The sequence below is a fragment of the Euprymna scolopes genome, chromosome 19, assembly GCF_053919585.1.
Source record: "Euprymna scolopes isolate OS-2025 chromosome 19, ASM5391958v1, whole genome shotgun sequence".
Taxonomy (NCBI): domain Eukaryota; kingdom Metazoa; phylum Mollusca; class Cephalopoda; order Sepiida; family Sepiolidae; genus Euprymna; species Euprymna scolopes.
In genome coordinates, this window is record NC_136500.1 from 36,102,262 (window position 1) to 36,119,417 (window position 17,156).

General features: G+C 32.8%; 1 protein-coding gene across 1 annotated transcript in view; it reads left to right on the top strand.

Annotated features, from left to right (window-relative positions):
- LOC145303525 (metaxin-1-like) overlaps window positions 1-17,156 on the top strand; it is a 71,374-nt gene that overhangs the window by 27,517 nt on the left and 26,701 nt on the right. The window contains exons 3-6 of the mRNA XM_080144978.1: window positions 1,753-1,829; window positions 4,322-4,414; window positions 11,148-11,324; window positions 15,708-15,784. Of these exons, the coding sequence (XP_080001104.1) occupies window positions 1,753-1,829; window positions 4,322-4,414; window positions 11,148-11,324; window positions 15,708-15,784 (424 nt within the window). The remainder of the gene's footprint in view (window positions 1-1,752; window positions 1,830-4,321; window positions 4,415-11,147; window positions 11,325-15,707; window positions 15,785-17,156) is intronic.

The window sequence follows — 17,156 nt, forward strand, 5'->3', positions numbered from 1 at the left end:
CTTTCTAGGGCAATTGCTCTCGACATATCAAAGGCCTTCGACAAGGTATGGCATAAGGGTCTACTTCACAAGATTTCCAGCTACGGTATAACTGGAAATGTTTTCTCAATCATTAAATCATTTCTCTCCGATAGGCTCATAAGAGTAGTAGTAGATGGACAAAAATCGGAGGCCTGCAATATAAATGCTGGAGTCCCTCAGGGGTCAATCCTGGGCCCAACTCTCTTCCTGATCTACATCAATGACCTCCCTAAACACATACTTAAATCATTCGTTGACATCTATGCTGATGACACGACCATCTACGGCAACACATCAAACGCTGTAAATGACAAAGTTCTCTCTGATTCTCTCTCCTCTGATCTCGAGTGTGTGGTTCAGTGAGGGAAGAGGTGGCTGGTTACCTTTAATACATCCAAAACCAAACTGCTATCCTTACATCATCAACGCTCTGATCCCCATCTGGCATCAATTGTGATGGATGGCTCTCGTCTGGGTGAGGTCCCGTGTTTTGACAAGCTTCTGGGTTTGACCTTTACTCCTGATCTGAAATGGAACACGTACATCAAGTCTGTTGCCAAGGTCGCTGGAAAGATGGTGGGATCCTTCTACCGCTCCAGAAGATATCTCACTACGGATGCAATTCTCTATCTATATAAAAGCCAAGTACGTCCAAGGATGGAATACTGTTGCCATATCTGGGCAGGAGCTGCTAAAAACAGCCTATCCTGCCTTGACAGAGTACAAAATAGACTTCGTGGCTTAGTGGGGGATGCCCTTTTCTCTACCCTGCAACCTCTCTCCCACAGAAGAGACGTTGCGAGCCTGTCCTTGTTTTATCGTTATTTCCATGGCAGATGCTCGTCTGAACTCCAATCTCTGGTCCCCCCTCGCCAATCTTTCACGAAAAACACCCGTCTAGCTGAATCCACTGTGAAAAATTTCCCCCACTCTATATCTGTGCCTAAATCAAAACGCAGATTCCATGAACAAAGCTTCTTTGTTAGAACTGCACGCCTGTGGAACTCTGTTCCGTCTGCCTGCTTCCCTCCGGACTACAACTTGGATGTCTTCAAGTCCAATGTTAACAAATTCCTAATGAACCGCCCCCTTAAGTAAACATTTCAGCAAATCTCCTCACTAACGTAATGTACTTGCAATAACCCTTATCCCTGAGTGGCTTCTGGGCCTTGATAAGTGGTGATCACTGTGTAAAAAAAAAAAAAAAAAAAAAAAAAGGCTTGATGTAGTTTGAATCCTGCAATTTTCTCTCTGATGTCACCTTATAGTTGAACCCTGAATCTTTCAATTTCTCTGCCCTTTTCTACTATTCTTCTGCTGATGCTAAGGAAACCTGAAATTTCCCTATTCATCCTTTCTTTCCTTCCTTCCGAATTTCAAGGAGTAATCTTTGTCTATTCCAGAAATATGGTGGTTTAAAATTGTCAATCAATCAATTATTCTGGAAAAACAAAAATGGAAATATAGTCACCGTTTCCTTAGAGTCAAGATTGACAATAAGTTAAAAAAAAAAAAAAAAAAAAGAAAAAAAAAGGGGGTATGCATAAAATTAGCAGTTGAAAATTAAGAACAGAAATCTATGCCGTGTATATTCTAAATATCTGATTTATTATTTTTTCAATGTTAGTTGTGTCAATTCAGTTTGTTTGTTTTAAATCTATAATCATGTTTATTAATCATTTCATCTTTTTTTTATTTCTAATAATTCCAAAATGATTATTTCTTTTACAGGAGAACTTCCATTACTTCGACATGGGAAGGAAGTCCAGAGTACGACGGATGATATTTTAAAGTACTTACGGCAGCATGTAAGTTTTTTTTCATTTGGTGTTCACCACTTATCAAAGCCCGGATGCCACTCTAGGATAAGGATTAAGTGTTATGGAGATGGTGAGACAATGTGATCAGTAATGGTGGAACTTAGGTAGAGCTATGTCTATACCATTTTTTTTTTTTTTTTTTTTTAAACAAATTCTGAGTTAAAAGTAACTCCCTATAATTCAGTACTTGTAATTTATTATATAATTGCTATAAGAAATGAATATTAGAATTCAATATGGCTGCCATAAATTTGTAAAAATGTTTTTATTAATATAATTGCTTTTGCCTTCTTCAATCGTAATATACAAAATATCAATTTCTTGAAGGCTTCATCATTGCTTATAAAAAGTTCAGTCATTGGGTTGAAAAAAAAAACACAGGTATAGACATACTATGATTTGAACATTCAAATGAAAAATGAGGCATAAGCAGATATTTTTCCATGAATAATATGATCAGCAAATAGAAAATATATTAAAAAAAAATAGTATATATAAAAATAATAAGTAAATGAATATTGAATGCACATCATTCAGGGTTCTACGGACTAACTTATCTTTAGTTGACCTTTGACAAGTAAATATTTTCGTTTACTAGCCAAATAGAAAAGTTACTAGCCAAACCCACATAATTTTTAGAATATGATGCTTTTTTATTTTATTTATTTATTTTTTTTTTTACATTGAGGTTGCCACTTATCAAGGCCCAGAAGCCACTTGAGGATAAGGGTTTTAGTTCTCTGACGAGTATGTACATCATAAAGATTTTTTTGTGTGTGTTGTCTTTTAATAAGTGTAATTCTAAATATACAACAAATTTTATATTGATACTTGAAGGTATGAATATTCTAATTTCTTCAGATATTTTTAAAACAGCCTTTGTTAAAAAAAAAAAGATCCTATTAAACTTTTATTGTTTAAATAATTTAACTTTGTTCGTTTTATATAAAAAAAAAAAAAAGTTGAAAAGATATTTTTCATTCAGTAGTGAGCTTTGGAAGATTGTCGGAAGAAATACAATTGCCCAAAGATAAGTGTTTCATTATTTCTAGTCACCACTTTGAACAATCACTCGCAAATGCAACTGTTTCACTCGCAATGTAGAATCCTGTCATTTTTTTGTTTCTTTTTTATCTTCATGAGTAAACATTTTATAAAGCTTCCTTGAAAAAATATTTTGTATATCGCGAAAATGTATATCGTTAAGGAAAGCAGAAACCATTGTATGCTGATAAAAACTATTTTTATGAATTTATGGGAATTTGTTCTCTGCTTTACTAAGGTTTACATGACATTAAATTGAATTAGAGCTCTAGTTTTCTAGTACTACACTATTCATTGAGCTATAACTTTAATCTTTGTTCTAATAAAAAAAAAATAAATATAAAATTATATGTAAATATATACATATATTACTATATGTTACAGATCTTCAATTAGATCTTGCAAAAATTCCATATTTAAGCACCTATTAATGCAAAAAAGACAACCACCTAATTTATTGGCTATCCTCACTATATGCCCTCCCGCCAAGTATTTATACAACAGCAAGGTAGTTGTACTATATCTTTAGTTTGTCAACATTTATTCGTAGATTCCTTCTTCAGTCACAAATATTTGCATCCAAATGCAGACATCACATCTTAGTTGTGATAACTCTAATGTTATATATTACATCTTTTGTATAAAATGTCTAAACAGTATACATAGGTGAAACAAAAGCACCTTTCAAAGATAGATTCAATAATCACAAACTTAGTACCAAAAATCACTTACTACCAAAAATCTAAATATTTTAATCTGATATAAAGTAAATAACATTAAATGATCATTTTTGCTGGCCTAGAATAATGGTATCATAGCAATAGACATATACTACATTACTCCCCTTTTCCTTCCATGAAAAGTTAATGCCTGGTAGGATGGTTTTATAAGACAACAGAACAGATACTAAACTGCACCCCAACGCCAAGAAGGAGGTAATGCCTGAGAGAATAGTATGAGGAGCAAATATATACTACACTAACTTCCCCACCCCTAAAGGAGGAGTTAATAACTGGAAGAATGGTCTTGTAACAACAGAACAGATACTAGACTGCACCCCACTACTAAGGAGGAAGTAATGTCTGGGAGGATGGTATCATGACAAATGTTTACTACAGTACTCCTTCCTCATGAAGGATGTAATATCTAAGAGTATAGTTACATTGCAGAATAGATAAAAATTCGTTCCCTACTGAATTGAGCATTGGAAGAGAGTACAATATTAATGAGGTAATATAGTTTCGATTTCAGACAAATACCAAATCTCTATTAATAATAGATATTTAGTCTTTTTGTATGTACATGTTTTTGAAAGTAAAGCTGTCATTTAAATGTTGATTTCATTACATTTTTTTATCTGATATAAATTGTCTGTTTTAATAAAAAAAAAATGTGTAATGTAGTTTATTTTTTATTTCCTGTCTCTGTCTTTGCAGCAATGGGGTTGTGATAATGAATTGTCTAATATTCAGTGTGCTGACACGATAGCGTTCAGTTCCCTTTTGGAAGAAAAACTGCTACCTGCAATTGTAAGCCATTTTCTTTTGTTTGGAAATCAGAACATACCAAAATAACACATATATATATGAGGGCATTAAAGAAATATTGAAGGATTCTTTAAATGGAGACTTATCAGGATATAAAAAAGTTCAACATGTGGGCTGGAGCATAACCATATAAAGAAAATTATAGACAAGATAAAATATATATGGGTGTATATGAATTTATTTGCCTGTTCAATGAGGAAAAACCTCAATGCTCTTTATACTTAGGCATTTCAAATCCTAATGCTTCTTATCGGAAAAGGAGAAAGGAGTTAGGTTACAAATATAGGGAAATGTGACATCTAACTTAGGATACATTAGGAAGGAAATGTTAAAATACATGAGATAAAATGGAGATAATAGAAGAGGAGTAGGAAAGGGATCAGGGGGATTTTTGATATAAGGAAGGGGGGATATATTGAAGTCAAATATGAAAATTAAATTTTCTTATAAAATATAATAAACATTTAATTATCTACATATGTATACATTTCATCTTTGCAGAATCATGAGATATCTGTTCAAACTGGCCACAAAATTCAAACAGAACAAGAGTAACCTTTTAACTTGATTCTGAACTCTCTAACCAATGAGGCCAATTCCATTTGCCACACAATGTGATGAGAAATGTTATTTATGGTAAACAGGCGAACAACTATAGATGGACATCCTAACAGTGTTCAGCAGAAAAGAATTTGCATTTATAGCTTAGACGGCTTGCATTATTCCTTATTGAAGGGCTCACCAGAAAAAGGACTACAAATGTTCCTATTTACTTGCCTTCCATGAGGGTAGAGTTAGACACAAGTCGGTTTTTAATGTGGAGAAAATCCAGCTTCCCCCAAAAAAAAGGCATTTTGGATAGAAATAAAAATTGTTTCAGTCATGAAGGATTTCTTCCCCACTTACCGAGGACAGAAAAGGTGAAGTGTAGCATCAGAACAGATACTACACTGTGATCTTGGCTGAAGGACTACAAATGTTTGTACCTGTGATCCATTGTGTTACTATCACTATTCTACTTTGATTTAATTTAAAAATTCAGTGTTTATTTAGAATTACACTGATAAAAAAAAAGAAAAATACAGAAAAATCTTTGATCTACATACCCGTAGATGTCATATTCCAAAAATCACGTGCAGTGATCAAGTAGCTTCTTTTTTTTTTTAACTAAGATAATCAAATTTTGTGAAGAAGTGAGACGGGGGTCTGGGAGCCGCTATTTTGTTTTAAAATTCAATTCAGCTACCGAAATTTTGTTTATATTCAAAATAATTAAAACTTTTTAATTCCTAAAAGCCGTAAATTTTGATTTTCTTATTTAAAAAAAAACAAAACTACTTGATCAATTTACATGATTTTTGGAATATGACTTCTTTGTTCTATGACAACCATCTAATTCATATATGTATTTATGGTGGATGCAGACGACATGTATTTAAATTAGCTGAAGATTCACATTTCTGTAAATGTTAAAAGAAATGTTAAGAAATATTAAAATGGTTGAATCAAGATAGTGAAAAGGGCCTGGTTTTTAAAGTAGTATTTTTTTTTTTTTACTCATTAGATCAAGTGGCTTTATGCTTTGTATAGTTCGATTTTCATAAAAAAATCGAACTTTAAGTCATTTTTATTGTGGTGTAAATAAGAGAAAGTTTTAGTAAATAAAAAAAAAAACCCAATGAGTATGGACAAAGATGATAGACTAGAACGTCCATGTAATGATAAATGTGTCCTGTTAATAGAAAATAGTTTATCTATGAAGGAATATTTTCATATACACAGCTATTGAAGCCAAGCTGTATCTATCTAGGCATGTGTGTGTGTGGGATACATTTAAAAAAAAAAATATGCAAATTGCTCCAGACAAGGCATGAAACCATTTGATGTAAAGAGTTAAAAAAAATAAAAAGATTGAAAACTTGCCAACGACAAGTGATAGATGGAATAGATTTTGACTCAGAAAACAGCATTCTCCCCTTTTTGTCAGAAACACCATTCATGAAATGTGAGGACTAAAGAACAAAAATAAAAGAAAATGAGTTACAAGGCTGCCGAAAGTAAACCTAAGTCAAAATATGTGACAGTATCCATGTTGGATTCTTAGGTTTTCTTGTTGAAGTCAAACTCAGTGTTCAAATGGCTTGGAATGTTTTGGTTGCATTTCAAGAGAGAATTTTTTGTGTTGGCTCGAGCAATATGATATTGACAGTGCTTGTCTCGTGGGTAAGAAATACTTTTTATTATCTTGTCACATGCTCAGCTCACCTGTGAAATAACCTCTGATTGAGCAAGCCAGAAAGGAAGTTAAATGTTTGCAGCAATCGGTGGTGAGCTTAAAAATGAAGCCTACATTAAAAATTCTTAACCACAAGATGTTGTTGCTGTTTGTTTATTGAGCATCATTCATGATGATGATCATCGTTTTTGTTGGCATTTGTTTCCCAAGTATCATTCTATTACAAATTCTTTCCAGAAAGATATCGGCTACGAACTCCTGAAGGTTGCTAAGTAAAAGTTCTGTGGAATGAACTGGGTTTGAACTTAGCATACCCAGGTTGCCAGTCTGCATCGGTAACCACTGAGCCATTATCACTTCTCTGCTGCAGTGTATATAGATAAGTCTAAATTCATATGTAACTAAGGGAGATAATGGAAAAAAAAATGTTTTACTGTAAATAATGGTTGCATCAAGTAATATATTTTAACTTTTCTTTTCTATTAGGATTAGTTATTTTATACTAAATTTATTAATAATTCATAAAATCATTATTTGTTTCTAATCTTTGAAGCAATTGTCTGAAGGAAAAATCATTTCCAAAATATTTAAGAATTGTCATCTTTTAAAATGTATGTTCAACAAAGCTTGTAGTATTGTTTCATTTTTGCATCTCATTATCCAATAACTGGTTCTAAATTAATGAACTACATTTTGCATAAGTGACTTTTTTTACTCTTATAGCCTGAGGTGATTACAGTAGATAGAACACTATCAGTAATTCTTGATTAAAAGAAGAAAAATAAAATAACAAGTATAAATGACAACTAATCTCTCTCCTTATATAAATAAAAATTACCTTGTCTGTCTGTCTGAGGAACGGTCTCTACCAAATTCCTCTGTCAATTTTTGATCTACAAACTTGAAACTTCAGGCTCTATGGACGAATTTATCCTTAGTTGACCTTTGATAACTAAATATTTTCATTTACTGGCCAAATAGAAAAGTTACTAGCCAAAACCACATGATTTTTAGAATATGACATCTTAGTTCTGTGACGAGTATGTACATCATAAAGATTTTTCTGTATATTTTTTAAATAAGTGTAATTCTAAATATACAACAAAGTTAATACTTCAAGGTATAAACATTCTGATTTCTTCAGATGTTTTTTTTAAATAACCTTCATTAAAAAAATGAGTATATTGTTCTATTAAACTTTTATTGTTTAAATAATTTAAATTTGTTCGTTTTATAAACAATAAAGTTGAAAAAATATTTTTCACTCAGGAGTGAGCTTTGGAAGATTGTTAGTGAAAGAAATGCACTCGCCAAAAGATAAGCACTTCATTATTTCTAGTCGCTACTTGGAAAAATCACTCGCAAATGTGACTTGCAATGTAGAGCCCTGAAGGGGATTTAGGCTTATGGAATGAATTCAATTTGTTTCTTTTTCCAGTAAAAAATAGTTACTAAGAAATCAAATTTGAAAAAAAATCGTAACTTGGCAGGCATAAGTCGAATTAAAGCGCTTTTTATTTTTTTTGACTCGAGTGTGTGTCCATTGATATCTTATGCTTTTATATAGTGATGTGGTTCTCAGTTGATTAACTGTGTCGGATATATACTCGAGAGTCAAAACAAAGAAAAGAATATGCTGTTGTCATAGCCCAAGTCAGAAAATTCTGCAAGACTAGCTGTGATTGAAATGCATTTCGCCATTACTTCCAATTAATCTATTTGTTTTTACTTAAAACCAGGTTTTAACACAAATTGGTGAATAAAACTGCCAATATCAGAAAAATATAACATTAGATTCCATGACAAGTTTTCGCATACTTCCCAGATCGTAATGTCTTGCATTCACAAACGGACATCCTTTCTTTTTCTTTTTTTTTTTTTTTTAACACCTCTCTCCACTCTGTTGTTCCCATCACCCCAGGGTTGCTTTTTATTCCCACCTTTACTACACCATCGCAACACACCTGAGCAACGCCGGGTACCCCCGCTTGTAAAATATGGGAGATAAAAGATTTCTCAAGTTCATGGAAACAAGTAACAGTCATACCGATACCCAAATTAGGAAAAGATATATCAAACCCAGAAAACTACGGACCAGTAATTCTCGCAAATTGCCTATGCAAAACATTTGAAAGAATAATCAACTACCATCTCGTATGGTATTTAGATAACAACAAAATAATTTCAAAAACTTAATGTGGGTACCAAAAAAATTAAGGATGTATAAACCACATCACTAGCTTTTAAAATTACATCAGAGAAGCTTTCATTAATAAAGAACATGTAACATTTGTTTTTTTTGATATTAAGAAAACATACAAAACTACTTGGAAACACAGCATCATAAAAGATCTCCACAACATTGAACTAAAAGGCAGACTGTCTGAATTCATAAAAACTTCCAAACAGGCAGATTTTTCAAAGTTTGCCTCAAGGCAGCATATTGTCAACAACTCTCTTCAACATCAAAATTAATATTATAAAAGAACTCTCTCCTGATATACATAGCTCCTTATACATAGATGACTGCTCAATCAGCTACAGATCAAAATACATTCACACTATCGAAAGAAAATTACAACACAACATAAATAAAAGCAATAAATGGGTAACAGGAAATGGTTTCAAATTTTTCAAAACTGAAGCAAAAAGTATCCATTTCTGTAATCAACGTAGACTCCACTCTGACCCAACCCTACAGATTGAAGGTGAAAAAATTCCGTTCGTAAATGAACACAAGCATCTAGGAGTCATTTTTGACAAAAAATTAAACTTCATTCAACACATCAATTATGCTAAAACCAAATGCAATAAAACACTACAACTCCTACAAGTGTCGCCTATACAGATTGGAGAGCCAACAAGAACACGCTACTCAAACTATATAGAACTCTAATCAGATCTAAAATAGATTATGGCAGCTTTATATATCAATCCACCAGAAAGTCGTATCTAAAAATCCTCAACACAATATACCACTCCGGACTAAGATTAACACTAGAAGCATTTCAAATCTCCCCTGTAGAAAGCCTATAGCCAGAAGCGCATGAAACCTGCTCCAATGCTTAGAAACCAAAACCGTGGTCTGAAGTACTGCACAAGATTAACAGCCAACCCCATAAACTCAGCACACAATAGCATTTTAAACCCAAATCGTAAACACCTTTTTGACCAAAAACAAAATACAATCAAAACTTTTGGACTCCGAATAAAACCAATCTCCAAAGAAGCAAATCTGCACATAACCAAAATCCATGAAACTTTCTCACTCAAAACCTCTCCCTGGAAAATCGTAACCCCCCCCCCCAATATCGATGTAAGTTTAAGTAAACATGAAAAGAAACATACCCATTCAATAACTTACCATGATGATCTCAATAAAGTCAAAGAAAAGTATCCAAACCACACACACATCTATACAAATGGGTCTTAACAAAATAACACAACAGCCAGTGCAGCAATACTCAACAAATCAATCAAAAAGCAAGCAAATCTCCCAAGAGAAACATCAATTTTTAGTACTGAAATACATGCTCTCTAATCCTAGCTCTCAGTTTAGCCTCCAATAATAAAGAATCCAAATTTGTAATCTTTTCATACTCCCAATCTACTTTAAAATCTATCAAAAATAAAAACACAGACAACCCCAATTGCAAAATTACTCCACAAATTGAATCAAACAATCAAAAAGAAATCAGTGTCTGTTGGATACCAAGCCATTCTGGTATCAAAAGTAATGAAATAGCAGATTCAGCAGCCAAAACTGCCTTAAATCTCTCAATTAATGCAAATTTTAAAGTTCCATACACAGATCTCAAGACATAAACACATACACAACAGAGAAATGGCAAACTTACTGGAATGAACATCCTAGCAACAAACTTCACAAAATAATGCTAAAAATTAAAAAAAAAAAAAACAACAAAATACAGAACTAAACAGAAGTCAAACTAACAAGAATAAAAATAGGTCATACACATTTAACCCACTCATATTTCCTAAAAAAAAAAAAAAGAAAGCCAACTCCTCTGTATACCTTGTCAAACACAACTCACTATAAAACATGTACTACTTGAATGCACTGATTTTGTAACGAGGAATAATTTCTAAAAAGAAAACAATATTAAGGATTCATACTTTCCAATCTTAAAAAAAATTAGCCTTTATAAAAAAAGTGTAAAAATAACCCATTATATAACAGCTAGAGTAGAGGGCAAAAGGCTCCCTGAACCCATGGACACTCGGTATAAAATAACCCAAAGAGTTGACATGCCGTAAAACTCAACAAAACAAACAACCATACCCCTCCCCCCATTTCTTTTTTAAAGGAAACTTGAGAATAGGGTGACCCAACAAACTTAAATTGCTTAGTCAGGATCAGTGCACTGATTATGACCTTGTGTCAAACTTCGTCTTCTGTTTAAAACTGAAATATCATAAAAGTGAATTTAAAAGAAATTACATTTTTTTAATTTTCAGCTCCATTTATGGTGGATTGATGGCAAGAATTACATTGATATCACCCGACCAGGTTTTGCGAAGGCATCCCCATTTCCTTTGAACTTTATCCTGCCAGGAAACATGCGCCGTAAAGCAAGGCTAAGAATATACTCCAAAAGTAGTGAAAATGTTACAGATGTGGAAGTTGATTTGAGAGTAAGTTCATATCACTTTTGTTGCATGTTTTTTTTTTTTTTTTGTTTTTTACAATACAGATAATCGCCCTTCCCTACAAAAAACTTGGAGGAGAAATAACTTAAAACAGTTGACCTACTCCCTAACATTATCCCTTGCTTTATCTACTCTGCATTTAGTCCTTTGTTTCTTCCTACCACTACTCTAACTTTATGTATATCTGCTTTGACTCTGTTCAATAAATAGATTTCTTGACAAAGTTTTATAAAATAAAAGTAATATCAAATTTAAATTTATGGTGTACTGATAGTAAGAATTGACGTTGATATCACTTGATCAGATTTCCTAAAGCATCACCATTTCCTTTGAACTTTATCCTGCCAAGAAACGTGCTGTAAAAATTTAAATTCAAATCTTACTGCAGAAAATAGAAAAACCCAATTTTTTATTTAGGTTAGTTCAATGGAAAAAATAAATGTCTTAACAAACGAAATAAAACATTTTTATATAAGTAAGCCATGACATATCAAGAGAGTGTTAACTGCTATGGATGAAAAGAAGAGTTAATAAGGCATATATATATATATATATATATATATATAGTTGGGGCCTGTTTTTTTTTTTTTTTGGTCACCCTGTGTGTGTGTGTGTGTGTGTGTGTGTGTGTGACCCCCCCCCCCAAAAAAAAGAAATGGGCCCCAACTCTAATTAGGCCCTGTTTCTTAGTGTTTTGTCCGAATGAAATGAAACCTTTGTCATAACTAGTTTATTATATTCAAAACATCACATCAAAACACTAGGGTCTTTGGCTTTTTTTCTCCATTCTACAGCATATGTTCTAGATGGCCTCCATTTAGCTTTTGTTTTTTTGGGTCACTCTGTGTGTGTGTGTGTGTGATATATATATATATATATATATATATATATATATATATATATATATATACTGTAAGGATGCCTGAAAGTGAAACTTAACCAGTTGGATATTTGGCAGCTGCCTTGGAATGACGTCAGAGGAAAGTTGGTCAAATCTTGAATCCAAGTGCCCCGGGAATGATGTCAAAGAAGTCAAAATCGGGGACGTAGAATCCCCAAAGGGTAGGTCAGCAAGACTGAGCGACATTTCAAGACTATGCATGGTGGAATGTTTTGACGTCCTCTGTGCTAATAAAATAAAAGGGCAAACAACAGGGAGAACTGAGAGTGGCGATGACAGGCAAGACAAGCGACACATTTTTCTCCACTGTCAGGCTATGTGTGCCTTCTCTTTTGTCATAACTGTCATTTTAAAATTGAAAAGGTTGATCTGAATAAACAAAATATTTTATAACCAGCTGTGTGTATTTTATTTCGCTGCTAGGTGTATATATCAAGATAATGACAAAAGTTGATTTTTAGAAATTATATAGACTGAAAAACACAATCGACGACCCGCCGCAACAAATATAAAGCACAGTGAGGCTTAAAGAGAAATGATATGATGAACGCATAATGTTTGTTTTAAAGACAGGCCTGGATCTGATGATCTCAGAGCAAGATAAATCTGTGCAGTTTTTGGAAATGTAAGAAGACTTTCCAAAATTTATTTCATGAAGAATACAGTCTATAAAGACTGAAGTAAATTATGCACAAAGCCATTTGAAAGTGTTGGAAGGTGTGTGTGTGTGTGTGTGGGGGGAGTCTATGGTCATCCTTGCCATTGTACTTAATATTTGTTTATCATTTTCCTAACTAGAATTGTCAATTACCATAATACCAGATTTACTCCAGGAGTCATCTTGCTTAAAATTCCCAAATTAATATTTTTATTTTTTATTTTATTTTATTTTTTTTTTTTTTATATATATGCACGCACACAAGGGGAAACGATAAAATTATTACCTTAGAAAAGATTGCATGATTCCATTTCCATTTGATGAAAGCCGGTTTTCTTTTTTTGTTGCAGACCATCTACTAGTTGACCAGTTGTGTAAAAATCCCAAGAGCGATAGGAGCCTTCTATCATGTCTTAAAGTGACACAATGTTCAACGAGTGAGATCAGAGATGCACCGCAGTATAACTCGTATTCTCTACCGATCCAAGTTGTGACAACAAGATTGCTAGCACCTGCAAAATGCAAATCCAAACTTGAGGGAACATGATTATAGTTTCAAGTGAGGGCCACATCATGCCACCTCACATCTTCAAAGTCACCTTAAAAGTCTACACTAAAATGTATCTGGATGTGCTAAACGGTGTCATGATCTGGTATAATCAAGTGGCCGCTGGCAGACCCTGGGTGTGGCAGCAGGACTCTGCGTTGGCCCACAAGTTCAAAGGGACCCAGGCTTTGCTTCAGAAGAAGTGCTATGACTTTGTACTCTTTTCTCACTGGGCCCAGACCTGAACCCATTGGACTACTTTGTTTGATCATACATCGAGAACATCACCAATATGACCTCCCACAACACCAAAGCCAGTCAGTGATTGAGACTGAAGGCAGCTATGTTCTACTACATAATCAAGTTACCTGAATTGATTTTTTTTTTTCAATAAAAGTTTAAAAATAAATCTGTAGTGTTTTCTTTAGGGCGACAATTTTAATGGTTCTACTCTGTGTGTGTGTGTGTGTGTGTGTGTGTGTGTGTGTGTGTGTGTGTGTGTGGAAATATAGTCAGAGTAATGCTTTCCATGTTAGATGCGTTGATTAAATTTGAATTTTAAATTGAAACCTGTATGAAATGTTTGAAAGCCAAATTACAATGCAGTATTATGAAGATAAACAAATATTTACTCGTTTGAAATTAATATATTTCAGATTTATACTCCTTCATCAGAATTTTATATTTTTTCTTTTTTCCTAACCATGGTGTTAAATTGAAGAAAAAGTTTTTTCAATTATATTTCACCTTTTATTTATACCAATCCTTTAATTTATTAAGTTCAATGTAATTACAGAGCATATAACATAAATGACAAAAGTCTATATTCCAAATTTCAAAATGTTGACGATCTTACAATTTATTCCTTTAAGTACGTTGACATGTACAATTCTTGATCTGTTTCGTAGTGCAAAAACATTCATTTAATTATATCAATCAATGAATCTATTCTGCCCTTAACTCCTCAGAAGAAAAAGCATCTATCAATTCATTAAAAGAAAATAAAATGCATATGGGCATGATTAAAAAAAAATGAAAATTGGGAGAGAAGTTGAAGTTATCTTTTATTTTTTATTTTATTATACTATGTTTGAATTTTCAAGTAAAGTCACTAAAATTTAAATTCCTGGAGAGTTAAGGATAGAATAGATTCATTGATTGATATGATTCATTGATTAATAAAGATAAATTAATGATTTTGCGCTATGAAACAGGTGCTCTCAAGAATTGTGCATTTCAACGTACTTAAAGGAATAAATTGTAAGATCGTCAACATCTTGACATTTGGAAAATAGACTTTTGTCAATTATATATATATATATATATATATATATATATATATATGGTGGGCCAAAATAAGGGTCCTATCTTTAAATTTGAATAACTTCTACAAAATAAAAGTTAAACTCACCAAACTTTGTGTGTGTAGACTGACCCTTCCGAGATTTTTTTGAAATAAACAAAACAAATTTTGGCCGAAAAACACTTCTTAAAACTTACATGAATTTATGAATTTTTAAAAATAGGACCCTTATTTTGGCCCACCCTGTATAATAGAAAGTCGTTTATTTATAATAATTTCATTGATATAGCATGAGGAAAAAGTAAAAAAAGAATAAAAAAACAACAACAAAAAAAAAAACAGGTATTAGTAAGACTCTCCCTACTCTTTTTAAATGGTAAACTGCTCACCGTTTTCCAGTTGCTCGGAACCGACAACAAGCAGGCCAATCTCTAAGTGAGGTGAAATCTAAATGGAAAAAAGAAAAAAAATTGGGGTTGGATAGTTGAGGATTGTGGTGTTCTACCAAGATGAATGGCCATGCTGAAAGAATAGATGAGTTCTTGCATTAGATGTAGAACGTGAAAGAAAAAACTTGAGAGAAAGAGGAACAAATCAATGTCTGGCCAGAGGTAGGTTAGTTTGGAAGTCAATTTCTAAAAAATCATTCCGATATGTCACCATGCAGAATGGATCTTAATCTCAAGGTTTCAGTTTCAATCGTCGGTCATGGCATCTTCCACTTTATTTATTGGAAATTTATCATTTAGTATTGATGTAATTTTATCTCTTTTTAAACGAAGGTAAGATATTTCTATATTGAAATGAGACAAGTTCTGCAATGTATTTCTTATATTTACAAAAACTCACACACACACACACACACACACACACACACACTGAGAAAATCTCTCACATAATATGAATAGATTTATTTTGTTTATTTGCTATCATAAAATTTTCTATAATTTTTTTCTCAGATTTACAAAGAAGCGAAACAGTGTCTAAATCTGCTATCAAAGAAATTAGGAGACGCTCCATATTTTTTTGGTGACAGGTGAGTTTTCTTTATCTCGCTTGATGTTGGTCTTTTTTTCCCTTCAAGATGGAAGTTAGTATTAGTTGAATAGTAATTGTAAGGTTTCTTGATTCTTCTTTCGTCACACGTTATGTAGCATCTTGTTGCAGATGTTCTAGAAAAAGTTAAAACATCTGAAGATGTTTTTACTTTTCATAATGTGAATTTTTTCGTCGCTACTTGGCTGGATTTTATTTATTTCTTTCTCGTTTGTTGTTTTTCACCTTTTTTCTGTCTTCCTATTACTACTATTTCTTTCTTTCTCTCTTTTCTGTTTCTTTTCCATATTACTGCCTTGCTTTCCTTTTTTTTCTCTGAATTTTTCATGCTGTGAAGACTAAGACTTAGGGGAGTTATGACTTTTATTCCATGAAAGAATAATTTCCTGTCCTCTTTCTCCAACATGCAAACTCTGTTTTTTTTTTGTTTTTTCTTGACTTTGTTAATTCAAACTCCTTTCAGGTTTTTTGCAAAAATAAAAAAAAAAAAAAATGTGAAAATTGATCTTTCAATTAAACTGATGATTAACTTGATCCACAGTGAAAATGACGTGAATGAATAAATAGGAAAAAGCGGCATAATGTCTTCAGTGGTTCAATTATTGAACAATGCACACAATTAGAAAAATATGTGTCATTGGCAGGCCGCCTGGTATTACCAGTTGTAAAATGTGCTTAAATATAATATTTTAATTAATGCAGATTTCATATTTAGAGCTAATTCTCTATTGATTATATTGTTCCCAACATATAGTAGTGATTTCAAAAGTTTAAAAAAAAAAAATGATTTTGGTGCCATCAGCTAGAATTGAAACCCGAACATTTAGCTCTCTAGCCTTATTCCTTACTCTTTGAACCACATCTATATGCATATAAAAAGTTAAAAAATAATGTTGTTTAACTTAGAAATGTGTATTTACGCATGTGTAGAAGAGCATTTTAAATCGACTTGCACTTGCTAAGTTACAATTTTTTGCAATTTGGACCCCTTAGCAGCTATTTTTACCAGCTAAAAACCAAATCAAATTTGTTTCATAGGTCTCAATCTCCTATATATCAAGTTTCAAGCATGTAAGCCGAAATCTCTCAGCATTTTATAAAGACCGTTCCTCACACAGGCAAGGTCAGTTATATAACATGTGTATTGCTTTAAAGAAAATAGCCAGCCACACCCGAGGGGCTCCTTTCCTAACAAACTGCTGCCACATTTGGGCAGGAGCTGCTAAAAACAGGCTATCCTGCCTTGACAGAGTACAAAATAGACTTTGTAGCTTAGTGGGGGATGCCCTTTTCTCTTCCCTGCAACCTCTCTCCCACATAAAAGACATTGCAAACCTGTCTTTATTTTATCC